At 39.8% G+C, this 15,657-nt stretch overlaps 1 protein-coding gene across 6 annotated transcripts in view; it reads right to left on the reverse strand.

Moving 5' to 3' along the window:
- The window catches only part of LOC135539573 (TOX high mobility group box family member 2-like), a 137,856-nt gene that overhangs the window by 4,623 nt on the left and 117,576 nt on the right, over positions 1-15,657 (reverse strand). For all 6 annotated transcript variants that reach the window (XM_064965523.1, XM_064965527.1, XM_064965521.1 and 3 more), the window contains 2 exons: positions 5,606-5,686; positions 459-857 (listed from right to left, as the gene is read on the reverse strand). In XM_064965523.1, the coding sequence (XP_064821595.1) occupies positions 459-857; positions 5,606-5,686 (480 nt within the window). The remainder of the gene's footprint in view (positions 1-458; positions 858-5,605; positions 5,687-15,657) is intronic.

Raw genomic sequence — 15,657 nt, forward strand, 5'->3', positions numbered from 1 at the left:
AATGCTAGAGAAAAGTAGGGGGAGGGGATGGAGAGAGAGGGAGAGAGTTTTGCTCTTTACTTATGGTCCGAATGCCAAATTCTGTTACATTTTAATTTTAGATTAGTCGAATTGCTAATTGGTTTGGCAACATAGTACCTCAAGGGAGCCAATAACATGTACAGTACATTTGAATTTAAAAGAGAGAGGAGTGGGAGGGAGAGAGATTGGAGAATAAAGAGAGGCAGGAATAGATTTTTATTAAACATCATCTGGGTAGAATGTATACATGCTTGATGCAAATATGAGGAACATAAATGTTTTTATTTTATTTTTTATTATTATATATTTTTTTGGCCCATACTGTTCACACTAGCATATACTACAAAGTAAGCATGTCCACTATTCCTTCAAATAATTTAGTGCACTAGTGATATGTGATATGCTGGTGATATCGGCACTCTCCGAGTCACACTAACCTGCTGTCCAGGAGGTGGTGAGTGAAGGGAGGCCTGGAGTCCCATCTGGTGGGAGATGATTGGCTGGGACTGGCCGTGCTGCATGCGGATTGGCTGGTTGAGGAGGGAGCTCTGGTGCAGGGAGAGCTGTTGGTGCAGGGGTGGGCTGATCTGGAAGGAGGAGGGGGGAGAGGCACTAATGCTGGGCAGCATCTGGGACTGGCTGAGGGTCCGGGAAAGTGCATGACGCGGTGCCCCAGCGTAGCTCTGCAGGTCCGACAGGGGGAAGCCCCCCGGCCCCAGACTGTACGGGGAGGAGGGCTGGGGTGGCACACTGTACAGGGGCGGATTGGGGGGCATCATGTGGGAGGAAGGCTGGCTCGTCTGGGCACCTTTTGTCTCCACCGGGTCATTGTAGGTCTGAGGGCGGAGGGGAAGACAAAAGGGACAAAAAGTACAGTTAATATAACTATACAGTACTGACATACACTGAGTTTACAAACATTAGGAACACCTGCTTTTTCCATGACATGGGCTGACCAGGTGAATCCAGGTGAAGGCTATGATCCCTTATTGATGTCACTTGTTAAATCCACTTCAATCAGTGTAGATGGAGGGGAGGAGCCAGGTTAAACAAGGATTTTTAAGCTTTGAGTCTATTGAGACATGGATTGTGTTTGTGTGCTATTCAGGGGGTGAATGGGCAAGACAAAATATTTAAGTGTATATTGAGAACATATATTACACACTATATAATATATAACACCACTAGGTTTGTGGACAGAGGGCGAAAAAAGGAAAGTTCAGATGATATAATATATTGTGCAATTAATTTATATTGCTGAAATACACTTTATCTTAATGCAAATATGTTACACAACTCATTTATATTGGTGAGATACAGGTATGTCAATGCAAATATAGTAACCAGTTCATTATACAACTAAAACACTATATTGGTAGAACATATGAATATGTCATACATTCAGGTCCCTCTATGTGAGAATCATGTTGTTCGGTTCATTTCAGCCTGGGAGTCGTATCCACTGATGTACGTGCTTTATTTCATTCGACTTTCCATCCTTTCATAGACTTTAAATGGCAATATATATGTATACATTGCTGTGGTATGAAATATGTCCAGGCCCTCTCGTTAGCTGTCACAGTTGTTGACGTGATCTATCGCCGTCGGCTATTTGGTAATGGCGTACATATATTGAAAAGAGACAGAGAAATAATCAATGGAAAGATGGATAGATGAGTAAAGATGACAGAGATACACTGCAGGGTCAAGTGGAAAATGACATTATGAAGAATGAACTATACTACTCTATACTATACTAGCATTCTATACTGTACTGCAATATACTAATCTATCCCTATTCCATGAACAACAGGAGATGATTATTTGTTCAGATATTGAAATGTGATACTCCCACCTTAAAGGGACAAGGTAAGGAAACCAATATGTCATTTTGTAATTTGGGTGAACTATCCCTTCATGTGTCCCTTGGTGGGTTGAAAAGCAGAAAACACCACTTTGACTTTTTGAATGAATGAAACTCATTAACTTGGGGCTTTTCACTGTAGCCATCAAGCTCCATTTGTGTGCGAGTACCTTTTCCACCAACATAGATTATCAGCGTGCGTCACAAACAAAATGGCAACAGGTGCACGCCAAACGCACGGAGCACGTGACTCGTCCAGAACGACATTCTGTCGACTTCCAATTACCTTCAATTTCTCTCTCCTTGATTCCCACTTCCTTTGAAAAGACTCTCTCGTCAGCAATTAAAACACACTATTTAAAGAGGACTCCCTTTGAATGGCTAGATGTACTATGTGTCTTGTTCTGAGTGGTTGTGATTGCATAGTAGATTTGCAGTTTTTTCTGTCTGTTTTAATTTCTTTTAAATGCCTGCCAATCTGCTAACGCATCAATCAAGCCTCTGAATATGAGATTTGTCAGAAATAAATATTTAATTACGCAAACGAGCGATGAGAATGGTCTTTATTAAAGGGGAAAAAAAACCTTCACAGGGAAAGAAAGAGGTTGATGAATAATCTGTTCATGCCTTAATCAAGGCACTTGTTTTGGGCTTGTAAGCCTTGGAGGAAGTGTGAGGCAATGGGGACCGGTGGGAGGGTGTTTAACATGGTAATGCAATTTGGGTTTGTGTGAAAGGAAAACAATGGAGTGAAGACATGGAAATTGAGAAAATAGGTGCTTGGCACTCAGACTGGCACATGAAAAATATTGGTATATCATGATTCAATCCTGTATTATGCATTTAATCTGGTTCTGAATATGTATATCAGGGTTGATCTACTACATTGGATTCATAGTGTAATTTTACAAGCTTGAACATTTGGAAAACATGGACATTAATTGATTCTCAGATGTTGTCTGAAGTCTATATATTAGAATACATGGTCAAGTTTTAGATATTTAAATATATAGAGGAAAGAAGAAAGGTTTGAACAATGATTGGATGAAGCTACAGCTGCACCATTGAGAGCATCTTGACTGGCTGCATCACCGCTTGGTACGGTAACTGCAAGGCACCAGACCGCAAGGTCAGAGGGTAGCTACAGAGGGTAGTGAGTACTGCTCAGGACTGGTGCTGATCTCCCTGCCATCCAGGACAGCTATGCCAGGCGGTGTCAGAGGAAGGCCCCAAAAAAATGTCAATGACTCCAGCTACCCAAACCATAGACTGTTCTCTTAGCTACCGCAAGGCAAGTGGTACCACAGCACCAAGTCTGGAACCAACAGGGCCCTGGACAGCTTCTACCCCCCCAAGCCATAAGACTGCTAAACAAGACTGCTAAATAGCTAATCAAATGGCTACCTGGGCTACCTGCATAGACCCTTTTTTGCTCTCTTGCTCTGACTCTATGCACACACACACTGGACTCTACTCACACATACTTACACTGACACCTCACGCACACACTACATACTGACTAAGTAGCACTGCCATCATCTTTGAGGAAGCGGTAATGAGGTGACCCATAATGATTGTAATTGAGATCAGCTGTGCGGGTGAATTTAACGCGTTCTGATGGTTTAACGAGATATCAGCTGGTGATAATCTAGTGCCGTCGATGTTTGCAATACACCCCTTGTTATTTGAGTGTATTCCAATACATTCTGTAGGCTAGCCATTAGCCTGTCCATTTAAACATAATGAAAAGTGTGAAAAGCGATATTAGGCTACTGCGTTTTCCTGGCTGAGTTGATGAGTTGATTTGGGCCATCAATTGATTGACAGATGTAGACCTACTGTAAAATGATAAACTTTCCTGCAGTGTGGATGCTAGCCAACATTTTATAGTTAGGTTAACGTACAATTTTTCAATTTAGTTAGGCTATGGTGTTTGGTGTGGATTGAAAGCCTGTATTGTGTGGCTTTAATATTTAATTTTGTAAAGCTGTCAAGATGTTTATGCATTTGAGCCTATCCAAAGATGATTTTATTGAGCTGAGACACTTTTCTCTGATGTGTAAATTACCAGACTATTCGTTTTACTTCTTGGAATCATTGAAATAAATGGAATTAACTTGTGGGCCTAATGGACTGCGTTTAGACAAGCAGCCCAATTCTGATACTGTTACTTTTTCACTAATTGGTATTTTGATCAATCCGACCAGCTCTGAAAAAGATCTGATGTGAAAAGATTGGATGTTGGTCAAAAGACCAATTAGTGGAAAAGTTATCAGAATTGGGCTGCCTGTCTAAACATAGCCATTTAGGCTCAGGCTTGTCACTAGATTGCCCAGCATTGGGTATGAAGTCTTGAGGCTCGAAACCAGTGCACACTGCTTAGACCAATGCGCTACGGTACACAATACTCAGCAAGCACTAAGAATGCTATGAATACTGATGATACATAGGCATACTTTTTGTTTTTGTTTCTTAAGCCTTCCCTAAACCATGGCCCGCCCTTAACCTTAACCATTTGGAATTAATGCCTAAACTGTTAACCTTTGAGTCGTTTCTTTTTGTTTTAACCCTGTAACAATGCAGAATTAACACTGTGACCACACACATTTAATGCGTCAAAAATAAACATTCATCCAGGAGTCTAAGGGCAGTGGGGCCAGATTCAAACCCATGCTGACTCTGGCATATGTGTTAGGGTAAACAGCTGTAACCTCTGGGCCACACAGGCACTGAGGTAATCAATAATTAATTCTGCTTATTGCTTGCCTTCAACATATAATAAATAAATTCATTTTTCAGGGGCAGAACGACCGATTTTTACCTTGTTAGCTCAGGGATTCGATCCAGCAACCTTTCAGTTAATGGCCCAATACTCTAACCACTAGGTTATCTGCCACCCCACACAAATATGTACATTTATTATAATCCACATAAGAATTCACACGAGACGCTCTGTAGCCTGCACGTAGCCTACAGAAGGTACAATGCATTGTATACAAACACCGCCTCCAGCTGCCCCCTGGTGGCGATTCTAAATATTTTTTTGAAATCCTCCTGCTTCAGGATTATTTTCCTCCCACTGCAGGATTATTTTTCTCCTGCAACGAGAGGTCAAATTTTGATCCAACCTCTGTATCAAATCTCATCTCCAACAACCCAGGATATAGTCAAAGAAACAATCTTCAGGCAGCCCACACATTTGTCTCTCATTCAAAAACAGACACAAGTAGGTGGCTCTATGCTAGGTAATTCCCACTTCTGCCTCCACATACGCAAGCATGAACACACACAGGTACACACACACACAAACGAGCACACACACACACATACATACATACATACATACATACATACATACATACATACATACATACATACATACATACATACATACATACATACATACATACATACAGTACTTAAGAAGACACACATACTGTATACACCTTCACTCTCTCCCACACAGACACACACAACACAAACACACCTTTCATCCCTCCCTCACTCGCTGTGTTGCAAATAACACAGGCAAATAAAGGAGTGTGTGTGTGTTTGGGCCCTAATTTTCACTGTTCTCTTCGGAGCACACACACACCCAATCCTCAAACGGCACCGCACGGACATCCTCCCCCGGGATGAGAGAGGAATTCTCTATCTAATTTATCATCCCTTATATCGCCGCTGACCCATGTATATCAGAGATATGACCTCCGCCGTTACCTTGGAAACCAGACTGGCTCGGTACGCAGCCAGGGCTTTCAGGTACTCCTTCTTGGCAGCCTCTGTTTTCCTCTTGTAGCCCTGCGAGATACAACCAGAAACAAAGCAGTGGTCAGTGACAAGGTGCTTGGGCTAGGCTAGGCATTTTACATTATGTTTTAGTCATTTAGCAGACGGTCCTTTTTAGGCTAGGCATTTTATATCACATAAATGTAATTTAGCGGACATTCTTTTTTTAAAGGCTAAAAGCCTTTAGGAGGGTGTTACAGATATAAATGTATAGGTTGAATAGAGGATTTTGTCAGTTCTATTCGTTATATTTCTATCTGCACTGTTCTGAACATTTTGCCACACTGAATTTACCCCTGGTCCCGTCCCAACCTAGAAAACACCATCATTTACTCCATGATGCACATAATGTCAATGCCATGTGAACCACTGGAAAAAAATAAAACATAAACATGATATCATCCCATTCAGTTGTGTCGGTTTTCCCACAGTCATTGAAAATGTGAGGTGTTTAGAGTGAGAGGTATGATGAAATTAAGGTAGAGAGCCAGACTTTAAAAAACACTATTCTGCATTTTGCCTCTCTGTCTTTGCCTCCATTAAAGCACACACATTGCTAAATCAGAGTTGATGTCCCATCAAAGCATCAAGACGAGATGAAAATTCCAAACAGCATTAGCACGAGGCAATAGGGATCCGCCGAACGAACCTCAAATGATGCGTTCAGAAGGGCAATTCAAGTTAATGTAATAGGGTGTCAGTCATGTGCGGTTGCTAGCGTTTGCTGAGGCTGAGACTGAGGCCCCCGTTCCTTTTTGATGGTAAGAAAACAAGTGCCAAGTCCATCCCTAGATTGATAAGAAAGTCCTTTACTACGTCCCAAATGGCACCGTATTTCCTACATAGTGCACTACTTTTGACCAGAACCATATGGGCCACCCTATGGGCCCGGGTCAAAGGTAGTGCACTATGTAGGTAATAAGGTTCCATTTGTGACGCATCCATCAGATTTGGGCTTCTCTTGGGAGTTCTTCTATACAACAGACTGCATGAGCAGATCGAGGATAATTAAAGTTCTCTTCATAGAGCCCCTCTGTGGTCTTAAAGACAGGTCATTCTCTTTGAAAGAGATGGGCTAGAATTACCATTAGGTATTCATGCATTGCAAATGTACATAGACAAGACAGAAATGCACATATGGGCACGCTCACATGTACACACTGAAAGGCGCAGACACAGGCATCCCATATGAAAATCTCAGTTTTTTTTCTTCTTAAATTTCCTGTGAAACCATATTTTAAATTGTATTAAATTAAGAGTTCACATCTTAACACCACCTTTTCACATGTGAGGAGAATAACATGTTTTTACATCACATGTGATTTGCAGATTCACGTGTGAATTTGCAGTTTCACATGTTAAAATGTTAAAATATATCACATATCAGATGTGAAAATTTCCCTTTTACATGTGGAATTGCAAGTTCAAATGTGACAATCACATTGGCTCGCTAGCTAATATTACGTGTATGATTTGTGTAGTAATATTAATTGTATCTCAGAGCTTTTTGCATTGCTAGTTATAGCCTAATGTTAGCTATCTACATTCATGCAGGGTAGTAACTTTATAAATTGGGATTATGGTTAATTGTTTAGCTAGCTAGCTACATGTCTAAACAAAAGACTATGTGAATAACCATTTCACTACACCTTCTGTATCCTGTGCATGTGACAAATATGTGTATACCAGAGACAGTAATGTGAAGAACATGACCTGCACCAAAGTCAAATTTAGGATATAACGTTAGGCCAATGAGACAGTCCAAGTTCTAAAATGCTTTGGTAGAATGCACTGTGTCATGTAAAAGAGAAATATCCACATGAGCTCAGCCATCCACATAAAAAGGCGCACAAGCAGTTATTGGACTGAGAACATTTTCAATAATTGGCTCACCATTAACTTGTAAATAATTATCTTGTTGTGAGTTTATTTTCTTTTAATAATGAAGACAAATGAGCTAAAGTGAAGATGTTGTCAGCTACGTGATACGGTCATCATTTGAACTGGCTAGCCAGCTAACTTAACATTAGCTAGGTAGCTAATAAGCTAAAAACAAAGCAAAACATTGTTTGGAAAGTTGCTTTTAGTTGCCTAGTTTGATAGATTGACATATACTAAATTCATTTTTAAACGGGTGGATTTAACTAGGGGGCAGTATTTTTTCTAACTAGGGGGCAGTATTTTCATTTTTGGATAAAAAAAACGTTTCCGTTTTAAACAAGATATTTTGTCACGAAAAGATGCTCGACTATGCATATAATTGACAGCTTTGGATAGAAAACACTCTGACGTCTCCAAAACTGCAAAGATATTGTCTGTGAGTGCAACAGAACTGATGTTACAGGCGAAACCCAGATAAAAATCCAATCAGGAAGTGCCACATTTTTTGAAACCGCCTCATGCCAATGACTCCTTATATGGCTGTGAATGAGCAACGAATGATCTTACGTTTTCTACGTATTCCCCAAGGTGTCTACAGCATTGTGACGTCTTTTTACGCATTTATGTTGAAGAATAGCCGTAAGGGACCACATTTAGCAAGTGGTCACATGGTGGCTCCCGCAGAAAATCTTGTGTAAAGTACACAAGTAGCCATTTTTCCAATCGCTTCTTATGAGAAACCAATTGCCCCGACGGATATATTATCAAATTGTTATGTGAAAAACACCTTGAGGATTGATTCTAAACAACGTTTGCCATGTTTCTGTCAATATTATGGAGCTAATTTGGAAAAACTTTTGGCGTTGTAGTGACTGCATTTTCCGGTCGATTTCTCAGCCAAACGGGACGAACAAACGGGAGCTATTTCACCTACAAAAATAATATTTTTGGAAAAAAGGAACATTTGCTATCTAACTGGGAGTCTCCTGAGTGAAAACAAGTTCTTCAAAGGTAAATGATTTAATTTGATTGCTTTTCTTATTTTGGTGAAAATGTTGCCTGATGCTAGCAGAGCCTAGCCCTAGCATTATGCCATGATAAACTTACACAAATGCTTGTCTAGCGTTGGCTGTAAAGCATATTTTAAAAAATCTGAGATGACAGTGTGATTAACAAAAGGCTAAGCTGTGTCTCAATATATTTCATTTGTGATTTTCATGAATAGGATAATTTTCTAGGAAGATTTATGTCCGCTGCGTTATGCTAATTCGTTTGAGACAGCGTTACGCTCCCGCATGCGGGATGGGTAGTATCAAGAAGTTAAAATACACTAGTTATGCTTTTATGGACAACCAGGCTGCTGATGTCATAAAGCCTGTAGTTTTTGTGTTTATACTTTTTCATAAAAAAAGACAAGTTTGATGTCGGACGACAATAGAATGTTCATGATGTCACTGCAACAACTGTCGATATGCATGGTATAAACCAGCCTTAGTCTTGAAATCTTTGGTTGTTTAGTACATGGCCTCACATGTGAATCCTTAAAGAGATGGGTGGGGCTAAGGCTAAAAAGGGTGTGAATGATACTGAATGAGTGTAGACAAAGAAGAGATCTCCAGCAGGTTTACCAAAACATTCAAGGGCCATTTTCTCAAAAGTGAGGTTATCAACTTTCAAAGCAGAATAACTTTCCCATTGTTCCTTAACTGTAGTGTATGATATACCATTTTCTATCTATTTTTTCAAATTTTGCTACATAAGTCCAAACCGAACAGGTCGAACCGGTCTCATTTGCAGTTTCAAATTTTCACTTTCATGTGAAAATCTAACTCTCACATGTGAAATTGCATTTTCACATGTGAAAGACATTTACAGTGGGGCAAAAAAGTATTTAGTCAGCCACCAATTGTGCAAGTTCTCCCACTTAAAAATATGAGAGAGGCCTGTAATTTTCATCATGGGTACACGTCAACTATGACAGACAAAATGAGAAAAAATATCCAGAAAATCCAGAAAATCACATTGTAGGATTTTTTATTTAATTTATTTGCATATTATGGTGGAAAATATGTATTTGGTCAATAACAAAAGTTTATCTCAATACTTTGTTATATACCCTTTGTTGGCAATGACAGAGTTCAAACGTTTTCTGTAAGTCTTCACAAGGTTTTCACACACTGTTGCTGGTATTTTGGCCCATTCCTCCATGCAGATCTCCTCTAGAGCAGTGATGTTTTGGGGCTCTTGCTGAGCAACACGGACTTTCAACTCCCTCCAAAGATTTTCTATGGGGTTGAGATCTGGAGACTGGCTATGCCACTCCAGGACCTTGAAATGCTTCTTACGAAGCCACTCCTTCATTGCCCGGGCGGTGTGTTTGGGATCATTGGCATGCTGAAAGACCCAGCCACGTTTCATGCCCTTGCTGATGGAAGGAGGTTTTCACTCAAAACCTCACGATACATGGCCCCATTCATTCTTTCCTTATGATGAATATTACAGGCCTCTCATCTTTTTAAGTAGGAGAACTTGCACAATTGGTGGCTGACTAAATACTTTTGTGCCCTACTGTACATGTGAAAATTTATTTAGCAGTTTTACATGTATTAAACATTTACATCTGAAAATATTTTTACATGTGTTTTTTACATGTCTTTTTACATGTGTTTTACTTTTACATGTGGAATTGCAAGATCACATATGGGGGTTAAATCATGTTATCCTCCTCAAATGTGAAAAGTTGGGGTTAACATGTGGCAGTAGCAATGTTTCCACATGTGGAATTGCAAATTCTATAATGCAATTCTGTACTTTGCCTAGCTGAGTATAACAATAATTCAAATTATAATTTCTGATTTTGAGCTATCCACTCCATTATTATTGTAGTCCTCCATGGTGTTGGTTTGATATACATGCATCTTAGCGCTACCACTAGGAGTTGGCATTCGGAGTGTTACTGCTGCAGGCACATGTCTCTCTTCATATGTTGGTCTGTGACCATTGGAAAGGGCCCAGTGAAAAGAACAGAGAAGCTAACTCTTATTTATTATCCTGTATTCCGATTTGTAAGCATGATCACTTTTTCAAAATGTAGAGATAGCATGTTTAATTAAACTGTGATGAGTTTTCTGCGAATTTTTATGTATAATTTAAATACCGACACCAGTAGAAATCCACTTTTCTGAGCTGAAAGACGATGGCCGGAGCTTACCCATGATGTTGCACAACGATTTAAGTCAATAAGTCATTGTTTTTGTCAAAGTGTGATATATTTGGGCTTAAAGTGACAAACCGAACTTTGTGCAAATCCATGTGATGTTTTTTCCTATGATATGACACACAGAGTTTCAAGACTGAAGCTGGCAAGTCTTTGTTTGGCTAGCTAGCTAATGTTTACTGGCTGGCAATTGTTTTGATTCGAATGCCAGCCAGTGTCCGGAGGTTGAGGATGGAGAGAAAAAAAGCAGGATGGCTGACGTGTGCAGTGATGAAGACCGTAGGGAGGACTAAGTTATAAGACTACTCTTGAACTATTATTGAAATGTGGTTACTGCCATAGCAGCTTCAGCCAAGTGGGTGCTACATTTTGGTAGTAGTGAAGGAGTAGCTAGCTAACTACACTTACCGAGTTTGTGAACTGCAGTGGCTGAAGCTCAAACTTAATCCGAGTCCTACTATAGAGAGGCCACACAGACGGCAAGAACCAGGAGACACCTTGATGACATCGTGCTGCCTGCCTGCCTGCCTCCGGACATGCTCCAGAGACCATCTTTGCTTGCTCTTTGCTCCACCTCCCTCCGATGGCCACTCAAGCCAAGTGCTTTCCCAAACCCTCCACATTACCTTACATCTCATGAAGGTTGTTGTTGTTTTATAAATTGCTTATCTTTTTTTGTGTTGCTTTAAAGTGATTTGAGATTATTTATGTAATGAATAGTGCTATAAAAGTTGAATACTTTATTATTATTATATCAAATCTTTTTAGCCTACATTTCATTTCAGGGCTAGGTTTTATTAGAATGTTACCACCCACCAGCATGGCATTGTTTATTAATCAGAAACGGCTGCAAAATGATTCCTCTTCGTGACTAAGATGAGCCAAACAGCCTAGTGTCCACTTGGCTGCCTGAGCCATGGAGCCCCTGTCGCCCCACGATGAATGGTTTTGACCACTAAAGTTTTGCTTCACTATATACTCCACTGCTTTGATTAGTGTAACGTTAGCTAAAAACGCATATCAGCTATCTTTCAAAAGTTATCCATATCACCGGAGCTTAATCTTATACTTTTAAAAAATTCAGTTGAAATTGTGGGGCCAACTTCCTTTGGGGGGAAGGTACTTTAATTGTTTTGACCGAGTGAAAACAATAGGCGTCTAGGATGATTTTGTATTTCTATTATAAATGTTTTGGTTCTTAAATGATAAAATATTTTAAAAACAAGGACTCATATTGAGTGTATTTACATATGAACCACGGTTACGATATATTTTTTTAGAAGATTAATTTAATTACATTTTTATCAAGTGGTTGTATGCTACTTGCTAACCACTAGCTAGCTTAGTGCTAAATTGTAAATCACAACAAATTCTTATTTACAATGACAGCCTACTGGGGAAAGTGGGTTAACTGCCTTGTTCAGGGACAGAATGACAGATTTTTAACTTGTCAACTCAGGGATTTGATCCAGCAACCTTTTGGTTACTGGCCCAACGCGCTAATTACTAGGCTACCTGTCGCTAGGCAAGTAGGTTCTAGCTAGCACACAATATGCTAGGCACTAGCTAGCCTGCCATTTTGCCCATGCAAGCTATTTTAAGCTTCTTTTATTGTTAGCTGTTCATTGGTTTATGTTACATTTAATACACAGGCGTAAAAGGGATTTTTATGTATTTGAAAATGTGTGAATGTGTTTGCTATTGGAATGAATGTAAACCAGGGTTTTTTAATTATTGGCCAGGACCCAACGTGAACCCTGGGCATGTGAAAGGTGGATTGTGAGTTATGAGAATACATCCATAATCACACACTAGTTCACTAGTTTACACTAGTTCTCAATTCCTCATTTTTCTCAACCTCTACAAAGAGACAATTTTGATTTGAACAGACAATATTCTGAGATTGTGAGAAATGCATTGGAAGAGAAACCCAGTGAAAATAATCTTTCCGTGTCTCCGTATTTATCGCGTTTAACATGTTAAAATCAAAATCAGTATCTAATGGTCTAATAGCTGTCTTCTTCCATGGAAGAACAGGGTTCAAATCTCACTGGTACAAAAGCACACGTGAAACTTAGATTATCACATGTGAAATCATGTGTTTGAGTCAAACGTGTAAGAAAACCAAATGTTTTCCCATTTTTTTTGTAAGGGATGAGACACGTGCACTCAAACACGCGCAAACAAGCACACACACACACTCGTATGCATACACACACACACATCACAAATGCAAACTCGCACTGCAGCCTTCTATAGGTGGAGGAAAATAAAAAATTATATTTATCCTCCCATATAATGATATATTTGCATTATTCCATTCTCTCCAGCTATATCATCCTTTCCATTATGGCATGAATGTCAAAATAGAGTGAAAGTGATGGGAGAGGAGGGAGGAGGGGGAGTGAACCCATTTATGGCAGACATGATATTATATCATTCTTCTCTGCTTTGTTTCCACAATTCATATACAAATCTGTAAATATAAACCCAAAAATCTGTAAACATAACTTATTCCTAGAACAAGAAATAAAAAACAGACTGTGATGATATTTCCAGGTTAAAAGTCGCGACCTTAACGCCTCACCCCTTAAATATTGATAGAGCCAGCGCTGCCTATTTAATGAACCCCAAAGTACTCCCAGCAGCTTTAATTTCAAATTAATTTAACACAGCTAATGATTCGCCCGACGACGGATACTTTTAAATAAATTACCATGCCTAAGGATTCTCTAATTATTCCAAAGTGAGTGGATTCATTAGCAATTGAAGCCGTCAGAGGCTGCAGGTCGGGATGAATTAGAAATAACAAAGCTTCGAGGGAGCATATGCTGCGGTCGTAATCCTGACACGGGGGGGGGGTGTCCCGCAACAATTAGCCGGTAATTGTACCTTAATGAAATGTTCTTGTTTGATAACCAGTTAATTATAGGAGACAATAACTCCCGAACCCCTCCTGACATCGACTGAGCGATTACCCCCCCGCCCCCATCCCAACCCAAGCAGAAACAACCTGTGTGGGTACGAGGGGTGTCAGGGTTTGAGACAGGTTTAAGTCTAGCCGAGGCATTGATGGGATCACCTATAGCTAGCTGACTGATTCACACAGAGGGAGGGAGGGATGGAGGGAGGGAGTGGGGTAGAGGGAGGGAGAGGGAGAGAGAAATAGAAAGAGAGAGAAAGTGGAAAAGAGAGGGGGAATTGAAGGAGGTAGTGAAGGAGAGGGGAATAGAAGGGGGGGAAAGAGAGGGAGATTGAAGGAGGTAGAGCGATCAAGAAATAATACGAGAGAAAGAGAGATAAAAAGAGGGAGATACAGAGAACCGTTTTGTTTGAAAGCTTGTTTTTTTTTGCCAGAACGACAGTTTCCCTCTCTCTCTTATGACCTTTCACAGAATCACACTTACAACACAACAGACTCAATTAAATAAAGCTAAGTACTACTATCCCCTTTACAACTGTCTTTCCTTTATAGATGTAAAACTGGGGATTGATCTTAATCTAAACCACAAAAAGAAGAACATTTCATTCGTTATTTGGGGGGCGGCTCGAACACATTGTCACCTTGAGGAATAACAAAGGCAAATTCAATGATTGATCTGAGACAACAAAGCAGGGACCCCAGGGGTTTAAATACTCTATGTGAGAAAACAGCTGAAAACAGCTGAATAAAAGAGGCTACGAACATAAAATACATGAAAAAAAACATGCCTCTAATACACTCAAGGACAACTTGGCAAAAATAAATCATGCAGTACAACAGAATTAAACATGAACCCGAACTCAAAGAAGTATATAGTTTATGATGTAAATCTGATACTTAATAAGATACAGTGCTGGTATCTTTTCATTTGGATAGGGAATTGCTTGTTTCCTAACACAGGTAATTGGAAACAGAGGGCATTTCTTTGTTTAAAAAAAAAATGTCTGCGGCGAGAGAATGTGTTGACATTCTAGTTATACTGGCTCTGGAAGGTCAGTGACATTAAAGTACACCTCATCAGTACTGTAGAACTGACATGACAGCCAAACACTAAAAAAAATGACACTCATCAGTTTGAGAGGGGAGATAAAAATATTTCGGGGTGGGAAGACTGAAAATGTCTGTTTTAAGTATAGAAATAAACAGTCTAGAACAGACATAGCTCTCAGTTTCATTTCCAAGGCCCTTCCAATATGGAGGCCTATTTTATTTGATATATTGTTGCTGATGAAAAAGTATTTTGAATAGAATTGATGATGTCATTCAGAGGAAGGTCCTCCCCTGCGCATAATCTAGGTGTAATCTAGGTGTGTAAACATCTACTTTGTATCATGATGTATTGTCATCTTGAGTAGATTTTTGGCCTCTGTGGGCTAAAGAATGTGATTTAACACAAGAGCCCAACCAAATCAAGTACAATTAGATGTAGAACAACATCTCAAATTATAATGCAATGGTGGAGTTGCCCTTTAACAGTCATTTTTACAGTCCTCCTGTGAAGGACAACCCCTATTCTATTTAATCTTTGTTTGGAGACAAAAATGACCTCAGAAAAATAATACAGGGTGTTGAACACAACATGTATGGTTGAAAGAGCCAGGACACCAGAGGGTTAAGAACCCAGCAAACAATAACATTTCAGGAACAGATGTCCTTGAGGCGGATTCAAGGACGAGGCAATTGCTAATCTTGTATTCTCAGCATGATCAAATCACCAGGCAACAGATATAAATAAAAGGACAGGAAATGAGGAATTCACATTCAAGGGTGTCAGGAGCGAAATGAAGATTCATGCTGAAGAGGGCCTAGTGAAGGAGGCAAAAATTTACTGCAAATAAAAGCACAACCAGTCTCCAAAGTCCAGCTGTATAAAGTAGGTTTGGGGAAAAACACACTTATGGT

Source organism: Oncorhynchus masou, chromosome 5 (assembly GCF_036934945.1).
Source record: "Oncorhynchus masou masou isolate Uvic2021 chromosome 5, UVic_Omas_1.1, whole genome shotgun sequence".
NCBI lineage: Eukaryota > Metazoa > Chordata > Actinopteri > Salmoniformes > Salmonidae > Oncorhynchus > Oncorhynchus masou.